This window comes from Hippopotamus amphibius, chromosome 5, assembly GCF_030028045.1.
Source record: "Hippopotamus amphibius kiboko isolate mHipAmp2 chromosome 5, mHipAmp2.hap2, whole genome shotgun sequence".
Classification (NCBI taxonomy): domain Eukaryota; kingdom Metazoa; phylum Chordata; class Mammalia; order Artiodactyla; family Hippopotamidae; genus Hippopotamus; species Hippopotamus amphibius.
Genome location: NC_080190.1, coordinates 65,680,403 through 65,706,737, shown reverse-complemented (window position 1 = coordinate 65,706,737; position 26,335 = coordinate 65,680,403). Strand labels below are relative to the sequence as shown.

Genomic DNA, 26,335 nt, shown 5'->3' with positions numbered 1-26,335 from the left:
GCTGGGCTGCTGTGTGCGCTGGGCAGGCCACTGGCCACCATCTTGTCTGGGCAACATTGATGACCACCTTACAGGCACCTGGGACCCCGCTGTGGTTGGTGACCTTGGTGCAGGTCCCCAGCTCACCCCACCCCTGTTTCAGTTCAGGGCACTAGATGGACAGCGCTTATTACATCTCACACTTAGCTACCCATGTATTGCACACCTGCCACGTGTCATCTTCCCTGACACTCTGCAAGTAGGTGGCAATGTCCCCATCTTACAGACGGGGCATGTAGAACTCAGCGTTGGCACAAGGCTGTCTGGTGTTGGCGTTGTGGTCGGCTCCAGCCTACCTGACCGGCCTGGCCAATGCCGCTCCCCTCCCCTCCCTGCTGCCCTGACACCCTGGCCTCCGTGCAGCTCTCTAAACTCACCAAGCACTTTCCGCTTCTGGGCCTTTGCATATGCTTTTCCCTTGTCCTGGACCGCTTCCTTCTTCCTTCTCCTGGCTGGTTCACGGATTCTTTTCTTTTTGTTTTTTTATTGTGGTAAAATACACATAACTTAGACTTTGCTACTTTAACCATTTTTCAGTGTACAGCTCTGTGGCATTAAGAACATTCATGTTATTGTGCCACCATCAACACCATCTCCAGAACTTTTTCCTCAGGCCAAACTGACCGTATCCATTAAACACTAACTCCCCATCTTCCCTTCCCCAGCCCCTGGCAGCCACCATTCTACTTTCTATCTCTATGAATTTGACTATTTTACATACCTCATGTAAGAGGAATCATACAGTATTTGTCCTTTTGTGACTGGCTAATTTCACTTAGCATAATCTCTTCAAGGTTCATGTATGTTAAGCATATATCAGAATTTCCTTTTTTAAAAGGCTGACTACTCTTCTAAGTATTAGCCACGTTTTATTTATCCACTCATCTATCCATGGATACTTAGAGTGTCTCTACCTTCAGCTGTTGTGAATAATGCTGCTGTGAACAGGGGTGTGCGCATATCTGTTTGAGTCTCTGCTTTCAGTCCCAGAAGTGGAATTTCTGGATCTATTGGTAATTTGCTGTTTAATTACCACAGCAGCTGCACCATATACATTCCCACCAGCAAAGCACGCGGGTTCCATTTCCTCCATGTTCTTGTCAGCACTTGTTTTCTGTTTTTGTCTTTTTTTTTTAACTATAGCCTTCCAAGTGGGTGTGAATTGATACCTCACTGTGGTGTTGCTTTGCATTTCCCCAGTGACTAATGATGTTGAACATTGTTTCATTTGTTTTACCGCCATTTGTGTATCTTCTTTGGAGAAACCTCTATTTGAATTCTTTGCCTATTTTTAATTTGGGTTGTTCTGTTATTGTTGAGTTGTAGGAACTTTATATATTCTGGATATCAATTCCTTATTAGATATGTGATAGTTCAGTGGGTTGCCTTTTTACTCTGTTGATAGTGTCCTTTCATGCAAACATTTTTAATTTTGATGAAATTCAATTTTTCTTTTTTCCTGTGCTTTTGGTGTCATATCCAAGAAGTCATTGCGAAATGCAATGCTATGATGCTTTTCTTCTGTGTTTTCTTCTAAGAATTTTATGGTTTTAGCTGTTACGTTTAGGTCTTTGACCCATTTTGAATTAATTTTTGAATATGGTATAAGGTAAGGGTACAATTTCATTCTTTTGCATGTGGATATCCAATTTTCCCAGCACCGTTTGTTGAAAAGAATGTCCTTTCCCCATTGAATGGTTTGGCAAAAATCATTTGACCATATATATCAAGGTTGATTTCCAAATCTTCACATTGGTCCCTCAGATGTGATAGTTAGAACTCTCTCTCCTCACACCCAGTTATGTGCCAGGAGCTCTTGTGTGTGCTCACTTCTTCACCCTTCACAGCTCCTAAGAGTTAGGTGCCCTTACTACTCCCAGTTGATAGATGAGGAAACTGAGGTGCAGGGAGCCAAGCTTATCACCCTAGAAGTACTTCAGAGAGGTGATGGGGTCAGGGCACAAGCCAGGTAGTCGACCTCTGAATCTGTGTTCTAAAGTTACATCATGTGACCCAAGGAACACACATTCTCACCCACCCCAAGACATCTGCATGTCTAGACCAGCTTCCTTTGTAATTAATTCAGGCCTATTGAGCCCACAGTCCAGTGGGGAACATTCAATAGACAGTGAAGAGGGCTGAAATAGACATTGGTTCTGAGGGCTGAGGGTGTGGCTTGGGGAGCCCAGGAGGGCTTCGTGGAGGAGGTGACATTAGAGTGCCTTTTAGAAAGATAAGTGAGCCTGCTGGGGCTGGAGGGAGGGGTAGTGTGCAGAGGGAATTAAACATGCAAAGGCGGGAGTCTGGAAAGGGCAGGAGATTGGAAGGCTGTGGTTGGCCAGAATGGAAGGAGGTAGGGCTGAGGTGGGAGTCCTGACTGTGAGGACCCTGGAGGGCCACACTGGGTGTTAGATCTTAACCTTGGGGCCAGCAGGGAAGTAGGGGAGTTCGTGATCAGATTCTCATTCCGGAGGCCAGTGTGTGTGGGAGGGCATGGAGAGAAGAGGCTGGGGCCTGAGTGAGGAGGGGACCACCTGGTGAACAGGAGAAGCCCAGTCCCCATTGGCTGGTCTTGGGGGCCATTGGTTTTGAGGTGAAGAGGGAAGATACCCAGGATGACCTTGGGTTTCTGGCTGGTGCTGGTGACAGCCAAGGAGATGAAGAATCCCCCTCCCAGTTTAGGGGGAGAGGCTAGGTGTTTGGTTTATTGCATTTGAAAAAGCCGTAGCCTTCTGCTTGGGGAGATGCCCCTGGGCCCTCCTGGGGACCTGCCTGTGGTCCTTATTCCTCTTAAGTGAGATGTCTGACCCAGAGTTTGGGATCAGGTTAACTCTGAGCCGGATCAGCCGTGGTTCCTCCCAGGCAATGGGTCCTCTCCTCCCACTGGGCTGTAGCTCTACCCTGCCGATGTGCTAGCCCTGGGTCAGTTCCTTTTGAGAAACGCAGGGGTGAGGGAGAGCCCTCCCTGCCACGATACCGCTAGGACCCAGTCGTGGAGATGGGTGAGATTAAGAGAAGAGCTGAGTCAGGTAGGGCTTCAGTCTTTTGTTCACTTAGCATCATACCTCCTAGTTGGAAAAGCTCTTGCTCTTGAGGATCAAGGAGCTTCTTGTCTGATAGGGAGCGGATGTGAACACGTGAGCACACGATGGTGGATGAGTTGGTGGCGGTTGACTTCGGGACTCTGAAAGGACCACGTGGACTGTTGGGGCCAGTAGGATGAGGGGGCTCCTGGGAGGCATTGGAGCCATGGGAGGGGTTATAAGGGAGGCTGGGAGGCAGTAGGTTCAGGCGCTAGAGGACCTTGTAGACTTGGGCAAGCTTTTGGTTTTTATGTTGAGTGCACGGGAGCCAGGAAGAGATTGAAGCCTGGGAATAATACAAATAGGACACGGGCTCACATTTATACTTTCCTAAGGCCTCTCTGGCTGCCAACTAGGGGGAGGAGGTGGGGCTGCTGCAGGCGGGGGTAGAGGTGCTGGAGGCTTGGATTGGTGCTGGCGCAGGGGGTGCAGGGTAGACAGATTCGGAGGGGGATCCACAGGAAAGTGATTGGGAGGGTGACTGGGGGGTGGAGCCCTGCCCTGCAGAGTGACCTTAATGGGCCTCAGTTTCCCTGAGTAAAGGGGGGCTTACATCAGATGAGCGGTGTCCACACTGGGTTCCTCAGAGCTGGGTGTCCCTGAAGTGCCTGCGGGCGGGGTGGAGGGAGAGCCAGTGGGGCCCCAGCATAGGCTTATCCTACAGCCGCTCCTCGCCCCGCCGGCCGCAGGTACGTGGCAGGTGTCTGTTTGATGGATTGGAGTCCTGGATAAGGTTTTGTTTGAAGCAAGGTTCCTAGTGCCTAAAAAAATAAGCACCTTGGGAGCCCTGGCCTCAGGGATACCGAGGAACGCCCTCGCTCCCCATCCCCGTGGGATTGCACCTTGGTTTCCCGCTGCCCACCCCCTCCTCTGGCCGCAGGTGGTGATGAAGGTGGTGCAGCTGCTGCCCGACGGGCACCACGTGAAGAAGGAGGTGGACGCGGCGCTGGACACGGTCAGTGAGACCATGACGCCCATGCACTACCACCTGCGGGAGGTCATCATCTGCACCTACCGCCAGGTGAGCCCCGGCGCCAGCCTGGGTGCCGTCTCCATGTGCTCAGCTCCGGAGGCGGCTGGCCCAGGTGTGAGGGGCTGGGAATCCCACGGGATCCTCGGGGGCCCTTGCGCACTTTCCCACCTTCCGGAAGTGGAGGTGACCCCTGACACGGAAGCGCGCCCAGCCCCGACTCGCCCTGGCTGTGTTCCGGAGGGCTCGGTGGGGTGTGTGCAGGGGTGAGGTTCAGTGTGTTTAGCCGCTGCTGTGGCCTTGGAACCCGTCAAGGATGTGACCAGTCAGGAGGAACACCCTGTCCTAGATCCCTGTTTCTGGGCCCTGGGGGGCCCTGGGGGGCCCTGGGGGCAGGAGGCAGGTTGGTAGGTGGGTCCTGGAGAGGGGCTGTTTAATATCCGGCCAGGAAGCCGTCTGGTGTTTTCACAGCTGGTGCTGCCTGAGGGACTGGGCATTCAATTACACAAATCAGAAGTTTTCTATAAAAGTCCAGATTTCTTATAAAAATACAGATTTTAGCCCATCTAGAAAAAATGTGCTCTCCAGTCGGCTGTGGTCCCCAGCGCTCTGTCACATGTGGCCCAGCTGGTGTGATCATGTAAGCCGCCTGGCCGCTCTGGGCATCAGGCTCCGTGCACGGCCTCTAGTCTCTGTGTGCAGCAGGCTGACCTGCTTAATTCTGGTCTTCTCTGGCCCAGGGAACTTGATTGGCGGCTGGGGCAGAAGAGGGTGCTGGAGTGGGATGTGGTAGCTGTGGGGGGAGCGGGGGGCTTCAAGAAGACTGTGCCCCTGGGTGCTGACCTTGTGCTCTCCGCTGCTGGCCAGCAGCCCTCAAGGTCAGCTTCTGCCGGTGGCCCCAGCAGAGAAGAGGCAGCTCCGAGCCAGCCCCACACTCAGCCTGCACTGGGCACACGTTGTGAGCGACTGATCCCGGCCAATCTCTGCTCAGGGTCACGGATCAGACCATGGCTGGGGAGAAGGGTGTTTGGCTGGAGGCAGGCCATCTGGGGTCAGGCTGTGCCCAAGGTCAGAGGTCAGTTGGAAGGGCTGCCAAATCTGGGGTGGGGAAAGTGGTTAAGGTGTTTCAGAAAATGGACTTTGCTGAACTTTGGAAGATGGACTAGTTTTCCTCGGGGCCAGCAGCTCCACTGTATCCCGTTTGGAGTTGCTGGTGGGTCCCACTCATGGTGATCTCGTATGCTGCCACCAGGTGGCAGCAGGGAACTGAGAGCCTGAGCCGCTCTCAGGAGACACTGAGAGGGCAGAGAACTGACGCTTCTACTTCTGTCTGTAGCTGGAGGCCTAAGTAGTTGAAAAGGGATGCCTAGCCCTGCTTCAAAGCACCATAGGGCCCCTCGCCACACTGACCACATGTGTCAGAGTCCCCCTCTCCACAGGCCCTTCCTTCTGGCCCTGCTAGCTCTTCACTGCCATCAGGCAGTCCAGGGACTCCACCCCCCAAAGCTGATAGGCCCTCCCCTCCTCTGAGCTCTGCAGTCTTGGATGTTCATTGTGGGGCACAGAGAGGGTGCGGCAGGGGGTATCAGGGGAGAGAGGAGGGGTCCCGTAGAGCTGGCCTTGAACAATCCCTACGTAATGAGAGCAGGGGAAGGCACTTCAGGTGGGAGGAACGACATGGGCAAAGCCGCAGAGGCTGAAAGATGTGACGTGAGTTCAGAGGTGGTGGAGGTGCTTTGGTGCCCGTGAACACAGTTGTGTTGGGAGTTGTCAGAGATGAGGTTGGGTGGGTAAGTTGGCTCCACGCTGTCAGCAGTGGGAGGGAAGGGTGGTGTGGTTGGGGCTGTGTTTAGCAGTAGATGCTCCGGCTGCCTTTGGAGTGTGCGGTGTCTTAATGGAATTAGAGCCAGCAGAGGACTCTCACCCCCTCTCCACCAGGCCAGCCCCCTCACCTCCATTGCAAAGGCTAGGATGGTGCCAACCTCTGCAGTGGGAGGAGGGGAATCCCAGAGCCCCATCCCCTGCTTCCTGGTGTTGGTGTTGGGGGGATAAGGGTCCAGGCAGAAGCAAGGTGTAGAGTCATTCCCCCACTGTGGCCACCAGGTGTCCCCAGTGAGCTGAGCTTGGGCCGAACTCTCAGAAGAGCTGAGGAGGAGAGGGGCCTGAGACACCCTCTAATCCAGTTCCCCTCACCCTGGCTGCACGGTCGATGCACCTTGGAGCGCGTGCCTGAGCTCCATCCCCAGAGAGTCTGATTTAGTTGGCCTGTTCGGGGCGGGGGGGGCGGGGGGCGCCAGGACATGGATCTTTTCTTAAAGTAACTTAGGTGATTCCAAAGTACAGTCACGGTTAAGCACCACGTACTCTAAGCAGGAGTCCCCCACTTTAGTGAGGTTCCGGACCACCTGGAGGACTCATTAAAATGTGTATTGCTGGGCCCACCCCTGACCTTTTGATTCTGTAGGTCTGGGTGTCTAGCAAGCTTCTAGATGATGCTGATGCTTCTGGGTGGGGACCACACTGGGGGATCTGCCGCTGTAGTGTCTTGCCCTCTTATAGCAGCTTTATTGAGACGTAACTCACATACCACACAAGTCGTTTATTTAAAACGTGCAGGTGGTTTTTAGTATATTCACAGAGTTGTGGAACCATCATCGTTATAATCAACTGTAGAGCATTTTTATCATTCCCAAAAGAAACCTCTTGTATCCAGTAGCAGTCATTCCTCATTTCCCCCCTCGCCAAGCCCTAGGCAACCACCAATCTACTTTCAGTCTCTGGGAATTTGCCTCTTTTGGACATTTCATATAAATGGAATTATGCAATATTTGGTCCTTTCTGACTAGCTTCTTTCACTTAGCATAGTATTTTTGAGGTTTCTCCACATTGTAGCATGAATCAGTATTTCACTCCTTTTTATGACTGAGTACTATTCTGTTGTGTGGATATATCACGTTTTGTTTCTCTCTTCATAAGTTGATGGACATTGGGTTGTTTCCACTTTCTGGCTATTATGAATATAAAGCTGCTGTGAGCATTCATGTATAGGTTTTTGTGTGGACATGTTTTCAACATACGTAGGAGTGGAATTGCTGGATCGTATTATAACTTTAGGTTTAATCTTTTGGGGAACTGCCAGACTGTTTTCCAGAGTGGCTGCACCATTTTATATTCCCATCAGCAGTGTGTGAAGGTTCCAGTTTCTCCACATCCTCACTAACCCTGGTGATTGTCCTTTTTAAAAAATTTTTTTAAAAAATTTATTTACTTTTTTGGCTGTGCTGCACAGCTTGTGGGATCTTAGGTCCCCGACCAGGGATTGAACCCATGCCCTCAGCGGTGAAAGTGTGGAATCCTAACCACTGGACTGCAGAATCCTAACCACTGGACGACCAGGGAAGTCCCTGGTGATTGTCCTTTTTGATTTCAGCCATCCATTATAGCTGTCGCCCAGATGATTTTGTGGCTTCTTAGCTGGTCACTGAGAACTTCTGTGGGTGAAGTGGGGCCTGGAGTCCTCGCTCCCTGAATGGGAGAACGTGCATCTCTCTGCCCCTCTAAAAGGCCGTGTCTGGGTACTCTGGCAGAGAGTGGAGTGGATGGAGGTCCCTAAGGTCCCTGGGGGGGGGGGGGTCAAGCAGATCCAAGAGGGAGGGGAAAATGTGTGGGGTGCTCTTGCTGTCAGAGTCCAATGTGAAGACACAGGGTATCAGTTTGGGGAGTATTGCCATCTTAATAATAGTCACTCTTCTGATCCATGAAAATGAGATATCTTTCCGTTTATTTAGGTCTTCTTTAATTTCTTACGTGATGTTTTATAGTCTCCAGAGTGTAAGTTTTGTACTTCTTTTGTTAAATTTATTCTTAAGTATTTTATTATTTTTATGCTATTATAAATGGAATTGATTTCTTAGTTTTATTTTTTAGCTTGTTCATTGCTAGTATAGAAATACAACTGATAGTTGTACGAGGGTGAGTCAAAAATTATCTGTACTCTGATTATGTTAAAACTTATATAAATTCTACAGCCAGAGTGTGGGTAATTTTTGACTCACCCTCGTATATGAATCTTCTATCTTGTAGCCTTGTAGAACTCATTTATTAATTCTAATACTTTTCTTTTTTTAAGTGAATTCCTTAGAATTTTCTACATACAAGATCATGTCATCTGTAAATAGAGATATTTTATTTTTTTCTTTCCAATCTGCATGACTTTTATTTAATTTTCTTGTCTGATTGCCCTCGCAAGATCTTCCTGTACAATGTTGACGAAGTGGCGAGAGCAGACATCTTTGTCTTCTTGTTCCTGATCTTAAGAGGAAACCTTTCAGTCTGTCAGTGTTAAGTATGATATCAGCTGTGGGTTTGTCACAGATATCCTTTGAGGAAGTTCTCTTCCATTCTCAGTTTATGGAGTGTGTGTTTTAATGAAGAGATGTTAGATATTGTCAGATGCTTTTTCTCTGTCCATTGAAATGATTCTATGGTTTTTGCCCTTTATTCTATTGGTATAGTATATTATTGGAGTTAATTTTTGGATGTTAAACCAAGCTCGCATCCCTGGGATAAATCCTACTTGATCATGGTGTATGATTTTCATTATATATTGCAGCATTTGGTTTGTTGAGGATTTTTGCATCAAATTCATAAAAGCTGTTCATCTGTAGTTTTCTCTTCTTATGGTGTGTTTGGTTTGGCATTAGAATAATATTGGCCTCATACAATGTTACCCTCTCACTTTTGTAGATGGGGAGACAGAAGCCTAGGGAGGGAGAGAGTGTATCACAAGTGTGTTAGTCAGCTTGGGCTGGCTTACCAGAATACCACAGACTGCATGGCCTAACCAACAGAGATTTATTTTCTTACAGACCTGGAGGCTGGCAAGTCCAAAATCAAGGTTCTGGCTGATTGAATTTCTAGTGAGGGCGCTCATCCTGGCTTACATGTAGCCACCATCTTACTGTGTCCTCACATGGCCTGTGTGTGTTTGTGTGTGTGTGTGTGTGTGAGAGAGTGTGTGTGCGTACAGAGAGAGTGGAAGGGAGGGGGGGGGGGGACTCTCTGGTATCTCTTCTTATAAGGACAGTAATCTCAGAGGGTGTCTAGTCATAGATGCCTGGAAGTGCTGTTCGAGAACAAAGAAAGAATCCAAAGACCTTGTTCCTTGTCTGGGTTTCACAGACCAGTGTTCACAAAAGGAAGGACCGTTCAAGGGGTGCCAGTATGTAATCTTGTTAAATGTGCTTATTTTATTTTTTAAATTTATTTGTTTAAATCAGTATTTATTTATTTATTATTTTGGCTGTGTTGGATCTTTGTGGCTTCATGCGGGCTTTCTCTAGTTGTGGTGAATGGGGGTTGCTCTTCATTGCAGTGCCTGGGCTTCTGGGCTTCTCTTGCTGTGGAGCATGGGCTCCAGGTGCATGGGTTTCTGTAGTTGTGGCACTCAGGCTCAGCAGTTGTGGCTCGTGAGCTGTAGAACACAGGCTCAGTAGTTGTGGTGCACGGGCTTAGTTGCTCTGTGGCATGTGGGATCTTCCTGGACCAGGGCTCGAACCTGTGCCCCCTGTATGGGCAGGTGGATTCTTAACCACTGCCCCACCAGGAAAGTCCTAAACGTGTTCATTTTAAAGGAAGGAAGGAAGGTAAGAAGCAAAAATTTAAAAATCCAACTACCATCTAACATGGTTGACATTTTGAAAAAGAAAGGATATTTTAGTACCAGAAGAGTAGAGTGGGTGTTCTCAGAATAGAGGACAGTCCTTGAAAAGATTTGTATTTCTAAATTCCTGTGGACTTGTGAAACTGGTTATAGACCTAGATTTTGGAATTGCAGCTTTTGGTGATGAGGCCACTGTTTACTTTAGTCAGAAAGGCAGAATGCCTCCTTCAAGGTCACCCTACACTGGCTCCGGCCTGACTGGACACAGAGCCCCTGTCCTGCCTGAGGTCAGGGTGATCTGAGCTGTGCCTGCTGCTTGAGATCTGAAGGGGCATCTGGCCAGCTGGGCATGTGTGTGTGGATCCTGAAATGGACTTAATTATGGTCGTCAATCCCCGTGTGGGTGGGAAGGAAGCAGGTTAGATTGTCCTGGGTTGATTGGGGGAAGGAACGAGGACATGGGAGCTGGAGGGAGCTGGGTTCCGACAGAGCCATCTTCATCCTCTCTGACCGCCTTTGTCCCCCCGCCTGCCAGGCTGGACTAATGCTGCTTCCTGGCAGGGCTGTGTGTGGGAAGGACATGGGGACTGGAAGCACAGGGCTTGGCTGGTGCAAAATAAATGCTCAAAAATGGGAGGCTCCGAGGAACATTGTAGCGCAGAATGTCCTGTGATGTTCCTCCTAGCTTCAAACCACCTGAACAGTCTCTCAGATTTTAGTGCCAAGGGGGTTTAGAGAGCATCTGGCCCCTCTGTTGACAGATGAGCAGGAGAGCAGGCTGCCCAGGGCCCCACGTGAGTTGATGGCAGAGCAGGGATGACAGGCAAAGATCCTCACTCCCAGCCTGGAGCCCCTCCCCTGATCACGACGCCCTTGACCCCAGGTCTCAGTCCATGCTGTCCTAGTGGGCTGTGGGGGGCTTGCTGAGGCTCCAGAAGGCACCTGCTTCCTACCCTTTCCCCCCGGTGGACTGACTCCTCTGGAAATTGGCAGCCGTGTCTCTTCCCTGGTATCTGGCTGTTTATTTAGACCCCTGCCCTTTGGTTTCAAGCTGGAAGCCCCCAGGTGCTCTCCGATGGAGCTTGCAGCTGTCTGCTCAGAACAGGCCAGGTGCTGTCTGTGCGGTGATGCTTGTTCGCCTGGTTGGACTCCCAGAACCCCTGAATAGAAGTGGACCTGAGCCCAGGCTCAGGTGGCGGTGTATCGGCTACATAGACTCCATTTATCTGGGAACATTCCAGGTCCTGTCCACATTCTGCCCATTGGAAGGTTTCCTCCCAGGAGCCCATAGCCGTAGGATTCTGAGACCTTCAGTTTCCTGCCCTGCACCGCAGATCCCCGACACAGTGCATCTGCCTTCCCTGGCCCTGCCAGGTGCAGCAATCAGCTTACAGCTTCATTACAGGCAATTAAGAAAACAGCTCCCGGAACTTGGTGAGTGCACTTCTGCCTGCCGTAAAACCATTTCAGGGCCCTCGGTGGAGACAAGCAGGAGAATGTAGAGGTCGCTGCTCTGTCGTGGATGGGAAAGGAGGGCTCAGAGTGTGCGTACGTCTCTGTCTGCACAGTGAGGTCACACAACAGTGATGAGGACCGTTCGTAGCGTGCTTGTGGTTATGCAAACAATACTAGACCATTACCCAGCCTCCCAGGGATGATTTCAGTCTTGCCCTCTCCTTCTGGTCTTTGTGCACGTGCTCACACTTCCTCTCACAGGGGTGATCGCGGTGCGTGCCCAGGCTGTCCTGCTTGTTCACCTGGGTGACGCTCTTGCATTTAAACGTGTGCTCCGCTGGCGCATCCTTACTGAGCACCTGTCTTGTGCCTGGGGATGGAACAGTGAGCCAAGCTTCACTGAGCTTGTATTCTAGTAGAATGAGGAGAGGCTCATTAATAAATAGTTTGAGCTTGTGGACACTTGAGCCTGTCTGTCGAAGAGCGTCTGCATCATCACATGTGACGTCGGCATGATACCTGGTTGAGTGGACGTGCCCCATCGTCACCTCCTCTTCCTGTGGAGGTGGCCCATGTGATTATTTCCTGTTGTTCTCCGGGCAGGTGATGGTACCATGAGCCTCAGAGCGCATGCTGCCCTTTCCTCCGTGTGGCTTATTTCTGTAGGCTGATTCTTAGAAGTAGGGTTATTGTCTGAATTGAAAACTAGGAACTTATTTTTTCAAATGATTTTGGAAAACTTCAAACAGAATGTTTCAAAGTAGGGAGAATAATTTCACGAACCCTTGTGTGCTCACCTCCCAGCTTCAGGAATCAGGGCCAGTCTTATTTCATCTGCAGCCCCAGCAGTGCCACCTACCACAAACACTGGATTATTTTGAAACAAGTCCCAGACCTCTTATTACTTCCTGTGTAAATATTTCAGCATATATGTTCAAGAAGGAATTTCTTTAAAAAGACCAGTCCTAACCATTGGACTTCCCTGGCAGTCCGATGGTTAGGACTCTGAGCTTCCACTGTAGGGGGCACAGGTTCGATATCCTCCCTGGTTGAGTAACTAAGAACCCATAAGCCGCGGTGCGGCCAAAAAATAAAAGGAGAGACCATCATAACACGATTATCACACCTAAAACAACAGTGATTTCTCATCCTCCAATACCTAGTCAGTGTTAGATTTTCTCCCTGGTCTCATGAGGTATTTCTGCAGTTGGATCAGGACCCAAACAAGATCCACAGGTGACATTTGGCTGATGAGGCCCTTAAGTCTTGATGAATCTATGACATTTCTCCTCCTTTCCTCCCCTGAAGTGAATGTGGTAAGGTAACCGGGTTACCTTCCTGGATGTCCCACAGTCGGGATCTTGCTGATTGCACCTCTGGGTTTAGTTGAGCCTGTGTTGCAGTCTCTGGGCTTCCTGCAACCAGGTAGAGCAGAGGCTCGATCAGATTTGGCTTGGTGCCTGGCCGGCGCAGTCACAGGTGGTGCGTGTGCTGCCAGGGGGGCCTGGAAGTTCCTGTGGTCTCTCTTGTGACCTGTCAACCACCGGTGCTCATCCTCTGGATTCCTTATTTCATTGGGGGTTTGCAAAATAGTGGTATACCGGCTCTCTCATTCCCTCTGCACTGATTAATTGCAGCACTTCCAGAAAGAGACTTCCCTGAGGTGCAGTGAGGGCAGGAAGGCAGGGCCAGTGCTTGCTCTTTCCCTGGATTTATCCGTCCCAAGAGGAGGTTTGGGAGATGCTTCTCTAAAGCTGAGGGGAAGGATTCGGTGAGCCCTAGTGTTCCTCCAGACTTGCATGGCACTGGATTCTGTGATGAGGGTCAGGGGGTGACTGGGTGGGTGTGGACTGGGAGAGGGAAGATGGAGGGGCTCATGAGGGGAGGCTGGGAGTTACTGGAGGTCAGTGCTGGAGGCCGCGGGCCCAGGCCCCTTGTGTCCTTGGCTAACTCAGAACCAGCCTGGGAGGTGTCCATGCCAGGCTGACTGTACATTTTCATATCCACAGCCTGGCTCAGTCTTCCCTGTGCCTGTGCCTGACCAAGGCAGCCTATAACGTTACCTCCAGTTGAGGAAGGGAGGCCCCTGGGCTTGTCCAAGAACACACAGCTGTGGATGACGGCAGGAGGAGAGCGAGACCCCAGCCTCCGACTCCCAGACCAGGCCTCTCCACTGTGCCACACTGCCGCCCAGGGAGAAGGAGGCACAGTTTCACGTCCCCTGCCCACCTCCAGCCCCGCTAGGGGAGCCATAAGACCTGGAAACTATGATCCTTGCCCTTGTAGGCCCCGCCTGAGTAGGGGGAGGAGGCCAGAGGACACGAGCACATCCCAGACTCAGGTCGTGGCTACAGAAGGGTGTGGGACCAAACCCACCCACACATTTTCCGTGGAGACAGACCTTCCCTGGTGTAGCAGTCTGGGCCCCCCCCCGCTGAGGCTTGTCTCAGGAGGCCTGGCCTCTGGGGGCCGCAGCCCGCCGTGCCTCCTCCACTTCTGGGGCGTCAGTGAGGTTGGGTCAGGGCCTGATCACCCCATGTGTGTGAGGGGGCCAGAATGCTCAGGGTATTTTAAAAAAAACGCCTCAAAAGGAAAAATGAAAGAGAAAATCCTTTGAACTAAGCCATTCCGTGAGGTTGGAACAGAGGTGAGAAAGCTGGGCCCCCAGCTGAGGAGAATCCAAGATGGCCACCAGCCCACAGTGGTGACACCGTCTGGTGAACGAGTTGTTTCCTGCTGGGCCTGGAAAAGGAAAATATTTGTGGCAGAAACCAAGGTCAGGGCTCCTGGAGGAAGTCCTGTTAGAATCATTAATGCCAGGGGCACTTTTCCTTGGCCTTGGCTAGTGACATTAATTCTGTGTTGGTTCTGTGTTTGAAACAGTCTGATGTGTCTCCCGTCTGTCCCTTCAGAAGGAGTTTGAGGAAAATCTGAGCTGAAGGTAGCCACACGGAGAGAAGTAAAATGTCCTTTGGTGTCAAATTGAGATTTGTTTTATGGACTGTGATACTTTAACTTAGAGCCTGTTTTTTGAGTTTTCTAAGAACTTCCCTCTGTTTCCTCTGGTCCTCAGAGCAGCTGGTGAGGAGGTGAGGGTGGGTTTTGTTAGACCCATTTTCCTGAGGAAGACACTGAGGCCTAATGAAGTTATGTGACCATCTGGAGGCAAGATGAGAACCTGTCTCCCAGCTCCTCAGCCTGCATTCTTTTCCCTCAATGGCCACGATCCAGGGGCCGGGTTTCTTGTGGCAGGAAAAAGGGTTGGCAAGGAAGCCGCTAGCCCTTCCTGGATGCAGAGTTGCTAAGAGGTCACAGAGATTTAGCTCAGCACTGCAAGGACTAAGATGATTTCTTAAGAGAAATGTAAAGAGAGACAGCTCTGGCCCTGAGCCCCACCTCTGGTGGGGTCTCTCTCAGTTTCTCCAAGACTGTAGCTTGGCCAGTCGTTTGCTGGAGACCTCATTCTGGTAGGTAAAGTGTCTCAGGCTGTGCGATTAGAGCAGCCCTGGAATGTTGTGAGCTGTCACATAAAATGTGATGAAAGGAAAGGGTTGCTTCCCAAGGTTCTTTCACACCAGGCCAAAATAGAGCCAGTGGATTGGTGAGCAGCTTTCAGGTGGAGTGTGTGTGGGGGTCTCTGTGTGTGAGTGTGAGTGTGTGGCTGAGTGTGAGTGTGTAAGTGTGAGAGTGTGTGTGTGAGGAGGCGCATGTTCTCAGTAGCTGAGACTTCCCTTGCTTTCCCTTCCTTCCCATCAATACGGCGGAGCTGGAGCCACTGCCATCCTGCAAGGGGACCTTCCTGGTTTGCTCAGTAGCGCCCATCCAGGGAGCGCTGGCAGTGTGCCAGGCGTGGTTTCTGAGTGTGGGCCATCAGGCTCGGGGTTGTCAGTGGTTTGGGAGGGGTTCCGATCTCAACCCCAGCATCTCCCCGCCCCAGGCACCCCCCCCCGGCACCCCCCCCCAACACACTCTCCATCTCCTGAGACCCTGCCTCTGTGCTTGCTGTTATTGTTGTCACGTTTGTGGTTGTCACTAAAGGTGCCTCTTTCTGCTGCTTATCTCTGTTCTGTGTGCAAGGGCTCATCTCGGAAACCCTGACTCAGACCCTGCCTGGCGCAAGTAGCGCTCCACGGATGTCTGCCCGTGAGTGGATGGAAAGGGGACGGTTGAATAAGTCATTGTGTGATTAAAGAGGAGACCCGCCCCCTGCCATCTCTGTATCTTTTGGTTCTTCGTCCATATCGTTGGTCACCAGGAGAGGGTGCTCTTCTGCAGCAACTGAAAGAGCCCTGGGTGGGGGTTGGAAGCCCCGGCTCTGCTAGTAACTTCCAGCACAGACTTGGGCAGATCACTTTGACCTGCCCGGGCCTCCGCTTTTCCATCTGTCACCTGGGGTCGCTACTGCTGCCCCGCCTGCCCTGAGGGGTGGTGGTGAGCACCAGCATGGGTGCCGGTGAGGTGGAGCAGGCTGCCAGGCGGCTGCGACGCCAGGCTGACTCCCTTGGTTACGGGTAGGGACAGTGGGCTCCTGAGGCCAGGACCGTGTCTGGTCAGCGCTGAATCCCAGAGCCTGGCCTGGGGGCTGAACAGTGTCTGTTGAATGAATAGCACTGAAGCCCATGGTGCCAGGTTTAGCCCCTTCATGCTTTGAAAGTGCTAATCAAAATATGACAGCTTTGGAAAACTAGTTGCCTGCCTCGGGCTGAGGGCCACTTTCTCTCTTCTGGGGACTAGGTGTGGAAAGCTTGCTGGAGGCCCCTCCGCTGCATAGACCTGAGGATGGAGTCTGCAGGGACTCATGCGAAGCCCCCAAGGAGAGGGGTGGCATTGAACGTTGAGAAGAAGGGTGGGGTTTGAGCTCTGGGACCCTGCCCCTTAGAAACTGACCATCTTTGAGGGCTGTTGGCCACCCACCCAGCCTGGACCCCACCTTAGCTGGAGGGCGCTGGTCTCCAGGCCATGCTTGTTCCTGGGGAGCGGGTGGGGAGAGGGCAGCAAGGAGGCTCCAGTAACGAGCCCACGTTCTTGCAGGGTCAGTCTGGTGCTGTGCTGAGAATAGACAGCAGGGTCAGGGGTGAGGGCGATGGCAGGCAGGCCAGGGAGGCGCTGTCACTGAGAGGAGACTGGATCAGGGTGTGAGAGGTGGGCAGCTTCTGGGGCTGTACTGACACAGAGTGGACTGGATTCTCTGATTGGTTGGGTGTGGGAGAGGTCGAGGAGAAATGTCAGGTTTGGGCCTGAGCAGCAGAGAGGATGGAGTTGCCTCCAAGATGGCCAGCCTGTGGGCGGAGCAGGTCTGGGGAGTGCTCCTGATGTCTGTTTGGAGTGTGTTGTGGAATTTGAGGAGCCTGAACCGTACCTGCATGGGGCGCTTGAGCAGCTGTTGCCTGTCTGCGTCTGGAGCCCCGGGTGCAGGTACACACGTGGGGGTCCCCAGGGTCCCGCCTGGAATCACCGTTCTAGATGACACTGGAAGCGTGAGACAGGTTGAGGTGACCGAGGGATGAGTGCCCGTTGGCCAGCCAGGCACCCTCTGCACAGCGGGTCCTGGTCAGACACTCGGGGAGGTGGCGAGGAGGCAGAGATGGAGACCTGGTTATAACCTGGTGCCTGCCCCCAGCTTATGGCTGTCTTGAGGAGACCAGTCATGCCTTGGAGAAGCAATTAGAAGCCCTCACAATGGAATGTGATGCGATAGTTAGGGAACTGGTTCAGAGCAGCAGAGGCCGAGAAGGGAGGGGTGTGGGGCTGGATGGTTCAGAACCTCTGGGGAGCGGGCGCCTGTCTGGGGCCTGAAGGGAAAGCTGAGCACAGCCAGGCCAGGTGGAGGGGAGGGCATCTGAGGCAGGAGGAAGAGAGAGGTAAAGGTACAGAAGCAAGAGTGAGGCAAGGAGCCCTTGAACTTGACTGTAGTGAAAGGGGCAGGGTGGTAGGAGAGAGAGAGTGTTGGCGTTGATGTCTCAGGTTAGAACTCTGACCTTGCTGAACCTCATCTGCAGCATGAGATGCCCCTCGTGCGTCACGGGACTGCTGGAGGGCATATTAGAATCTCCTCATCAGATCTGCGTGCCGGGGACCTGGGCACACCTGGGCTGGCTTTCCAGCCCTGCCTCCGTGGGCCTCTCCCAGGTGGCCCAGCAAGGAGCAGAGTTTCAGGGGAGCCACGGCTGGCACCGCCGGGCCCGCGTTGGTGCTGGGCAGACTGGAGGCTTGAGGCGCCTGATGCCCCCAGCACCTTGGCCGCCTTTCCTGGGCCCCGTCTGTTTCAGCGCTCAGTCCCCAGTGGACGAGGAAGCCTCGTCTGCTTCACCACAGCTAATGACAGCCTTGGCTGCCAGGCCATTTAAAAACAGCTCCACTGTTTTTATCTGCTGGAGGTGGCTGGCCTGGCCTCCTCCCCAGACAGTGCCAGCATGGGCTTTGCTAGGAAGATGGGTCATTGTCTCAAATCACAGACTGTGGTCGGCCAGGAAGCGCCCACGGAACCTTCCGGCGGGTGTCAGACGTCACCTTGACCCAGTGGTCTGAATTTAGAGATAATTCCACCCTACCTTGCCAGCAGGGCTCAGAAGGAATCGCTCGACCTCTCCACCCCAGATGTTCCTCAGAATCCTCACTGGAGTCTCTGGGAGCAGGGGCACCGAGAGGAGAGGGCTGGTGTGGCTGTGCCCTGGGCAGGCCCTGAGCAGAGGCCTCTTCACACCCTCAGGACCTCACTTCTGAGCTCTTGAAAGTCATTTAAAATGGCTGTCACCCGGTGGGACTGTGGGTGAATTCCTTTCCTTCTTCCTAAGAAAATGTGTTTTAACGAGGCTCCCACCTCTGCATGGAGACTGGGGAGCCGCGTAAGGAACGAGGCGATGGAGTCCCGGGGCTGCGCAGCGCAAAGCATTCATCCTTAGAGATAGGCAGGGGCCTGCTGAATTGGCTGCAGTTTGGATTTAGCTAAAATCTTTTTTTTTGGTCCACTGCCTAATTTCTAAACGAAACTGCTTTTTTGGGAACGCTTGGTTGGTTGATCCTTAAAACAATAGGCATCCTGCCCCCACCCGCCCCAGTCATCTTCCCTCAGCAGTGGCCGTGGGGCCATTCCCAACCTCACATCCACCAGGAGCCCTCACTGGCCCCTTCGTCTCTAGGGCCAGGGCCTGCCTGGCTCTGGGCCGGCTGCTGCTACAAGCCACTCCCCCTCTGTCTCCCTTGAGCCCACCTCACTCCTTGACCCTTTCCTTCCCCTCCCAGGTCACCTTCTGCCCGCTTCTTCCGAATGCACCTCAGATCCTCCTCTTGGAGGCCCTCCCTCGTCCCTACCCACCTTGCCCCGATCCCATGCTCCGGCTGCTCTGGGTGTGTGGCGGTTGTCCTCTGCGTCCCCCGGACGTCGAGCGCCTCTGCGGACAGGGCCTCTGCGTGCCGCACCTTTGTGCCATGGCCTCCCTCTCGTTCCATGAATGGTTGGGCCCGTGTGGCTCCCCAGGGTTTGCAGGTGCTCCCTCACACCACGCTCTACTGAGCCGTCCGACGTCCAGCAACGTGGGGCCGAGAGTTTAAATGGCACCACGGGGACCAGAACCCAGTCGCATCTCCCAGGGAGTACAGGGCACTTGCCGTGGTCCCCTCGCCCCAGTCGGGCCCTGTTCGCCATCTGCCTTCCACCCGTGCTCCGTCCCCAAGGTTCCAGAGCCCCTTCTGGATGGGGTGGCTGGGCCTGCTGTGTGAGTTACCGTCCACTCCCGTGACCCGGGGGGCAAAGACGGCAGAGGCCCCAAAGGCTGAGTCACCCGAGGCAGGAGTGGGAGGTGGAGGGCTGCAGGCCCGCGAGCCAGCCCACTCCAGCTCGTGGTTCTTGGGGCTGTGGGTCGTGTCATGTCCCGGTGGGGGGGCGCCTGGAGGGCCCACCCAGGAGCCTTCCCGACGCGGCGCGGAGGAGACACGCGTAGGAGGACGTGTGCCTGCGTGGGAAGGCTTCAAGCTGTGGCCCAGCTGTTGGGAGACCGCCCTTCCTGGGCTGGCGGTGCCGTCCCCTGGGTGCTCCTGGTGCCTGAAGATACGGCCGCTGTGCCGCCACATCCTCTTCCTGGAGCGGAGAGAGCTGCGGTGGGCCCTGGGTGGGGACCGGGGGAGGGTGCACATGCAGGGTGAGGTGTGGTGGGCAGCCCTGCGGGCTCCCCCCGGGTGACCGTCTGTCTGTGGTGGCTGGAGGAGCACGCACAGATGTGGTGGCAGACGTCCTGCAGGGGCAGAGCGGGCTCTGTCTGTCTCCGGCCTTGTTCCCCTGCCTGACCACGGACCCCCACCCTGAGGAGAACCTGGAGAGGCCCCTGTGTAAGTCCTCTTCCTCCTCAGCGTGCGTTTCTCACGAGTCTTCCGTTAGTAGGTCACTCCGATTCTCAAACCTTCAATGGCTCCCCAGCGCTAAAGCCGCGGAGCTCAACCCTGGCTCCGTAGAACCGCCCAGGGAGCTCCTCACAGTCCCGAGGCCCAGGCCCACCCCGCGGAGGTTCTCACCTGATGGGTCTGCCATCTGCACGCCAGGCCTGGGAAGCTGGCTCAGGGGGTAGACGTCTCAGCGCCAGGGCGGCCTCCACCGTCAGGTGCCAGCCCAGTTCCCCTCTCGCCCCCGCGCACCCTCGTTCCCGCCAAGCCAGCCCCTTCCAGTCCCCACCTGCAGGGCACCTTGCTCTCCTCTGGGCCGCCCTGTCTGGTGCTACCGCCTTCATCAAGTCCACCCAGGCCCTCGCGGCCCGTCCCGTGCTCTCTGGGAGACCCTCTTTAGCCACTGTCCCTCGTCTGCCTGGCGCGGGCCCTGTGCTCCCGGAAGGCTCTCGGGATCGCCCGGGAAAAAGGTGGATGCCGCACCCCCAGCCCAGCCTCCTCCCTCCCTCAGCGGCTGCACCTCTTGCTGACTGTGGCTCTGAGGTTTTTCTGGTCTGTGCCCAGCCCCGGAGAGTGTGTGTGTTGTGTGAGAGTGTGTATACACGTGTGTGAGTATGTGGGGGTGTGTATGCGTGGTTTGTGAGCGTAGAGTGTGTGCAGGGTGTGTGTGTGTCAATGTGGGGGGGGTATGTGTGACCGAGGGCACGTGGTGCGTGAGGGAGGTGGGAGTGTGTGTCTGTGTGTAGAGTGTGTGTGGCATGTGTGTGGTGTGTGTGAGTGTGAGAGCCTGTGCGTGAGGGGGGTGTGTGAACGTGTGGAGCATGTGTGGGGTCTTGGGTCAAGCGAGCCCCCACTCTGACTCCCGCCCCGTGCCGTCCGTCCCCCAGGCGAAGGCCGCCAAGTCCGAGCAGGAGGCCCAGAGGCTGCAGCTGCGGAGCCTGCAGTACCTGGAGCGCTACATCTACCTGGTGCTCTTCAACGCGTACCTCCACCTGGAGAAGGCCGGCTCCTGGCAGAGGCCCTTCAGCGCCTGGATGCGGGAGGTGAGGGCGGGGGCCGGGGACGGGCTCCCTGTGGAGCGGGCAGAGTTCTCATCTCACCGTGCAGGGAGCTTCCCTGCGGCCGCGACTGTGTCTCATTCAGCTCTGGGTCAGCGTCTGTGCTCGGCAAGCAGTGAGTAGGTGGATGAGGAGGCGGAGGGAGGAGACGCGTCGCGTGGGGACAGAGCTGGGCCGGTGCTCCCTGCGTCCCCAGGGCCAGCGTCACCTGGGTGCTTCCCGCGCATCGCTGCGGCATCCCTCCCCTGTGTCCTTCTGGCTTCCCGCTGTAGCTCGGCCCCTGCTGCCTTCCAACCGTGACCTTGGACAAGTTAGTTAACCCCTCCGAGCCGCTGTCCTCAGCATTACAATGGAAATAATGTTGCCACAGTCAGCGCCACCTCAGGAGTTGTGGTGGGGATTGCATGAGGTACCTACAGTGCCATCTGCCAGAGCCGGCGTGCACGGGTCTGCCTCATGTGGCACCTGCGCGTTCCTGTTCCACAGAGGAGACAGCGTGGAGAAGTTAGAGCAGGCCATGTGCACGGTCAGCGTTAGAGCAGGTTGTTTGGCTCCAAAGCCCACTATGTCTGGCCTAAGACGCCACCCTTTCATGCCACCTCTACTCTCCCTCTCTGCTTGGCTCTTCCAGGTTCTTTCCCTGGCTTGGCTGGTTTCGGAGGCAGAGCTGCTGCCTCGGCACCTCTAGGGCAGGAGAAAGGCTTCCTTTCCTCCTTGGCAGAGTGGCCTGTAATTACCCTTCTGTTGGGATGCTGGCCACTCTGACCTCCTAACCCTGTCTTGGAGGTTCTGATCTGGACTCAGGGCTGGAATTAGTTCCTGTGGGGCAGGAGGTGGGGAGGGCGGGAGGCTGTGACGGGTAGAGGGTTACAGGGGCTTAGGTAGGTGTGCAGGTGGGGTCCGATCTGTGAGGGAACAGAGGCAGGGAGGCCACTGCAGGGCCCTGTGTCAGGAGTGGTGGCTGCTGGGTGTTTGTGCTGAAGATGAGCCTTCAGGGTGGTCCTGATAAGGGGTGGGTCACACCAAGGTCACACTGGGGTCGCCCTCTTGAGCAGGCCTGGGCTCAGCTTCCTCGTGGAGGTGGAGGTGGAGGTGGAGGTGGTGGGGGACCCGGGACGCTTCTGCTTGGGTTCTGCTTGGAGAGCTGAAATCGGGGGGTGGGGAGGTGGGCAGGGGCTGGGAGGAGCCTGATGCCCTCCCCAGCTGAACCTGGGTGGGGGTGTTGGGGGATGTCAAGGAGGGAGAGGACTGCTGGTCCACCCAGGAGCGTGGGTTCCAGCCTCAGGGAATGAATGGAGAGTAGGGGTGAGGGTGGCCCGGGCACTTTTGTTTGGAGTGGAGCCTGCATGTTTCCCATCTCCCAGGAGGGTGGGGAGTGAAGGGGGCTGGTTGTTGAGTGGTTTGAGTCTGGTGCCAGGGCCTGGGCCACAGGGCTGTGTGGAGAGTGTCCAGGGAGGCCTGAGCTGAGGCCCACGGTGGGCCCGCCTGCTCCACGGCTGGAACTCACAGCCAACGGGCTTGTGCTGGCTCCTGTGTCCACGCTGTCTTCCCCAGCCCTCCCCGCGGGCCCAACTGTAATGCCCGGAGCAGCTGGGCCTCTGCTCCTGGATGTCCCTGTGGGAGCACCGGGGCTGCACGGGCACGGGCCTGCGCTTGGCCTCCCGCGCTGCTCTCTGCTTCCTCGCTACCTGCCGAGCGCGTTCTGTGCAGGGTAGCCCTCCCCGCTGTGCTGTCCCATCATAAGGAAACGGAAGCTCAGAGCAGTTAATCATAATCAAGATGCAAACTTGTGCAGGTCGCTGAGCTGGGAGGAGGCAGTGCTGGGCCCCAGACTCACCTGTGTCTGCAGAGCCCAGTGAGGGGAGGACGGTGTGACAGAGGGAGGCAGGGGACCCGCGTGATGCCCTCCCTCCCCTGGAGCACTGTCCCCATCTCTGCTGTCCTCCCCAGGTGGCGGCAAAGGCTGGCGTCTACGAGATCCTCAACCAGCTGGGCTTCTCCGAGCTCGAGAGCGTGGAGGACCAGCCCTTCTCGAGGCTGCGCTGCCGGTGGCAGGAGCAGAGCCACAGCCCCGAGCCCTCCGCTGCAGGGGACTTCCTGTAGGAAGGGGACTTCCTGTAGGACGTGCTCCCCCTGTCCCTGCTACCGCCCCCTCCCACAGGGCCACCTCCCACCACCCGTGCAGGCTGGGGGTGCCCGGTGCTGTTTGCTGGCAATGGCCCTGAGAAATGATCCCTCAGCTTCAGAGAGAGACTGGGGCAGGTGGGGACCCCTTTTTTGAAAAAAAGTTTTTATAGGACCGTGGGCGCACAGTGATACCTTGTAAATGGCAGGCGCAGGGAGGGCCTGCCGAAGGGCCCGGTGTGGCATCAGCCCTCCCAGGCGCTCACTCCCCACGTTGCCAAGCGCAGCTGCTCGCCACGTCACCCTCCCCTGCGCAGTTCTGATGGCCCCTGGCACGGAGCAGTCCTGGCCGGTGCTGGCTTCCCTCTCCCTCTGTCACCGCTTTCCCACGCGGCTTCTCCCCTTTGGCTGCCTGAGCGCTGCCCTGGGGGCCCGGGCTCCTTGGGGAGTGGACTGCGGGCTGGCTGATTTGTGACCTGAAAGGCAGCTTTACCCAGTTTTCTTGCCCCTCACGCCTCGTCTCAGCCTGGAGACTTGAAGAAAAGGACAACCACACGCCTGGTGGGTCCGGCAGAGGCCTCTGCCTCTCCTTCCTTTGCCCTCTCCCCTCCCCTGGGGTGGCAGGGCTGTGGAGGGTTCCAGGGAGCTGAAAACAAAACGGAGTCCTTCTCAGGGGAAGAAAGAGCTTCCAGGAGAGGCCAGCTCCGTTTCCCTGGGACCACGGGTGGGACGTCTGGGGAAGCACTTCCTCCCTGCCCCGCCACCACAGTGGCCCTTGCCCCCGCTTGCTGCGGCAGGAGCCCCAGGGACTGCTGGGTGACTCTGAGTGAGCAGTGGGGTGTGTGAGAGCAGGCCAAGGATGGCTTGAGGGGGCCCTTGGGTTCCAGGCCGTCCTCGCTGAGCACCCTCGAGCTGCCTTCCCGTGGCGGGAGCAGGAGGAGCCATGTGCTGCAGAGTTAGCAGCTGCCGGGACCAGCTCTGTGTGGGCAGTGGAAGGGTTGCTCAGTGGGAGGGTTGCTCAGAGAGGCAGGCGGTGTTGAGCTGAGAGTCTGTGGCCCTCCCTCTGGGGACTCGTGTCCCCTGAAATGCAAGGGCTGAACGGTGTGGATGCAGTCTTCCTGGCCAGGCTCGTTGGCGCCAAGGAGGTCTCTCTTGGGTGGACGCTGGCGCTTGTGCAGAAAAATAGCTGCTGTGTCACTGGTCATGGTATTTTGCAAAGGGGGTGGAGGCCAGAGTTGTTCACATCTACCTAGTGTTGGAAAGTTTATGATCATTTTGGCTGAATTCTTTTGCAAATCTACTGTATGTCAGTTCACTACCTTCTCGGATTTGTTGTTTTTGTTTTTATTTTTGCATGTAATAAAAAGTGTTAATTTCTTTGCAGACAAGGTCTTAGATGAGGGGTCAGACCAGGGCTGAACTGGAGGGGATCCTTCACATTCTCACAGTTGGCCCTGACTTTCAGCTGTGCTGGGACTACTGGCTGGTCACATCACCTCTCTGCCTCAGTTTCCCCATCTGTAAAATGGGAGAATAATACTTGCCTACCTACCTCACAGGGGTGTTGTGAGGATTCATTCATGATTTTTTTTTTGTACAGAGCTTTTGAACATTAAAAATGGCTAAATATGAAGTGTGCCTGGCTGCCTCTGTCTTTAGTGTAGGGCAGGTATTCCAAAACTGGTGTAAGCTGGGGTCCCTGCTCCTTCAGAGTAAGGGTGGGAGGGCAGGGTGAGCCAAGAGTACCTGCCCTTAATGCACCTGATTTTCAGGAAGGTGGGTTTTCCTGGACATCTCTCTGCTTCCTTCACATCCCCAATCATGTATGACCATCCTACTCTGGATGCCCAGGGCTGACATGCTGAACCCCTCCTTGAAGAAAGCAACATAACAGGCTAATTCATACTAAAGTGTGAAGGACTGTTATATCCAGGGAAATGGAGCAAAAAGGAATTTCAAGGGCTGTGAAGGAGGGTGGTCCTCAGCCTCTACTTTCTTTCTTTCCTTTTTTTCTTTTTTCTTTTTTTTTTGTGCTTTCTTTTCTCATCCCTGTAGGCTCCCCTTGGTCCCTTAACACCTCTGAAGGCTTGAACACACTTGTGTTGAGAGATTGGTGTGTAAAGAGGCAGTAGGGAGAGTGAGGCAGAGAGAGTGCTGACCTGAGGCTTCTCCTGAAGCTTTTCTAGGATTAGGGGAATCAGACCCTCTGGGGTGTAGTTCCAAGGTCAGCTGGGGGTGGTCAGAATGGAATCCAGAGCCCCTACGGCACTAGAGTTGGTGATCTCCCCAGTGTTAGAGGGGAGGCCTCCCGGGGTTACTTCTTAGCACAGCAGAGTCCAAGGATGCTCTGTGTGGCTTCTGAATGTGAGTGCCGTGGTGTATACACCAGTGTGCATGTGTGTCAGTGTGTGGGGTGGTTCTGCACTTCTCTGCCAGGGATGAGGGGATTATAAAAATATGATCAGTAGAAGGATCTCCAGGGACCCCTGGTCGAGATGCGGCAGGGTCTTGGGATGAGCAGGACTGGGAGCTGGAAAGCTGTCTGGGAGCCCTGGAAGACCTCTGCAGCATCCACAGGGGTGCAGTGCTCTGATGCTTCCACAGGAGAACCCGCTGCAAGAGCAGCTGGCACGACCTCCAGCCACTGCAGCTTCCATCCAGCACGTGCCAAGGCTGTGCTCCCTCTTCAGCCTTCTGCCCACGCGGGCTCTCCCAGACGATGACCGAGGCCGGAAGGGCTCTTGAGCCACTAGCCATGGTATTTCTGCCCATGGCAGCCTTGCCTGGGGCCTCCCCACTGGTCTGGCTAGGGGTTCCTCAGACCCACCCTGCAGTGTGGGGCTCTTCCTTCCCTCCCTCCTTTCATGGGTGTCAGACCCACATCATGGTCTGCAGGCTCCTCCCGCCTTCTTCTGCTTCCTCCTTCCTCCTTCCTCCCTCCTCCTCCTGTATCTGTTTCCCTAAATAAATCTCGTGCACATCTGTTCCTGTCTTGGTGTCTGCTGCTCTGAGGTCCTGAACGACACAGCCTCACCCTCGTCTTGGCCTCTCTGGGCAGCTGTTTTGTCCTTCTTACTGGTTAAGGCAGCCTTCTTGGCACTGCTTAGGGAAACCACCAGCCAGGTTTCCAACTTTGTCTGTTACAGTTCCAGCCAGACCCAGTTGTATTTCTCTCTCTTGCACTGCCCTGCCCTTCCGTCTCAAGTGTGGGGCCACTGGGCCTGTGGACTGTGGACAGAGGGGCAGGAAATTGTTAGTCACCTTCCCTGTGGGTGGGGCGGGGTGGGGAAGGCAGGACTGAGGCGCTTAGAGTGATCTGGGTGGGTACCCCCAAATCTGTGTGTGACAGTATAAACCTCTGATTATTTCCTAAATAAAGGGAATACCCATTATAAAGGTTTTCAGTTTGTCCTCCAGAAACGTCCTATTTGATAGTCTCAAGTAGCAGTTAATGAGCTCACTGTTTCTCAAGCCTAGCCATCACTGCCTATTACATTTTTTAAAGGTTCTTGACAGTTCTATGGCTCAAAATACACTCTCGTGTGTCTAATTTTGTATTTTATTTATT

General features: G+C 54.6%; 1 protein-coding gene across 6 annotated transcripts in view; it reads left to right on the top strand.

The window, feature by feature from the left end:
* PALD1 (phosphatase domain containing paladin 1) overlaps nt 1–24,379 on the top strand; it is a 94,576-nt gene extending 70,197 nt beyond the window's left edge. For 4 of the 6 annotated variants that reach the window (XM_057737597.1, XM_057737595.1, XM_057737594.1 and 1 more), the window contains exons 18-21: nt 4,003–4,143; nt 20,473–20,628; nt 20,916–20,953; nt 22,594–24,379. In XM_057737597.1, the coding sequence (XP_057593580.1) occupies nt 4,003–4,143; nt 20,473–20,628; nt 20,916–20,953; nt 22,594–22,924 (666 nt within the window). In that variant the 3' untranslated portion in view covers nt 22,925–24,379. The remainder of the gene's footprint in view (nt 1–4,002; nt 4,144–20,472; nt 20,629–20,915; nt 20,954–22,593) is intronic. The other 2 variants (XR_009054065.1, XM_057737598.1) reach the window with 2 other exon arrangements.
* The last annotated feature ends 1,956 nt before the right edge of the window (nt 24,380–26,335 follow it).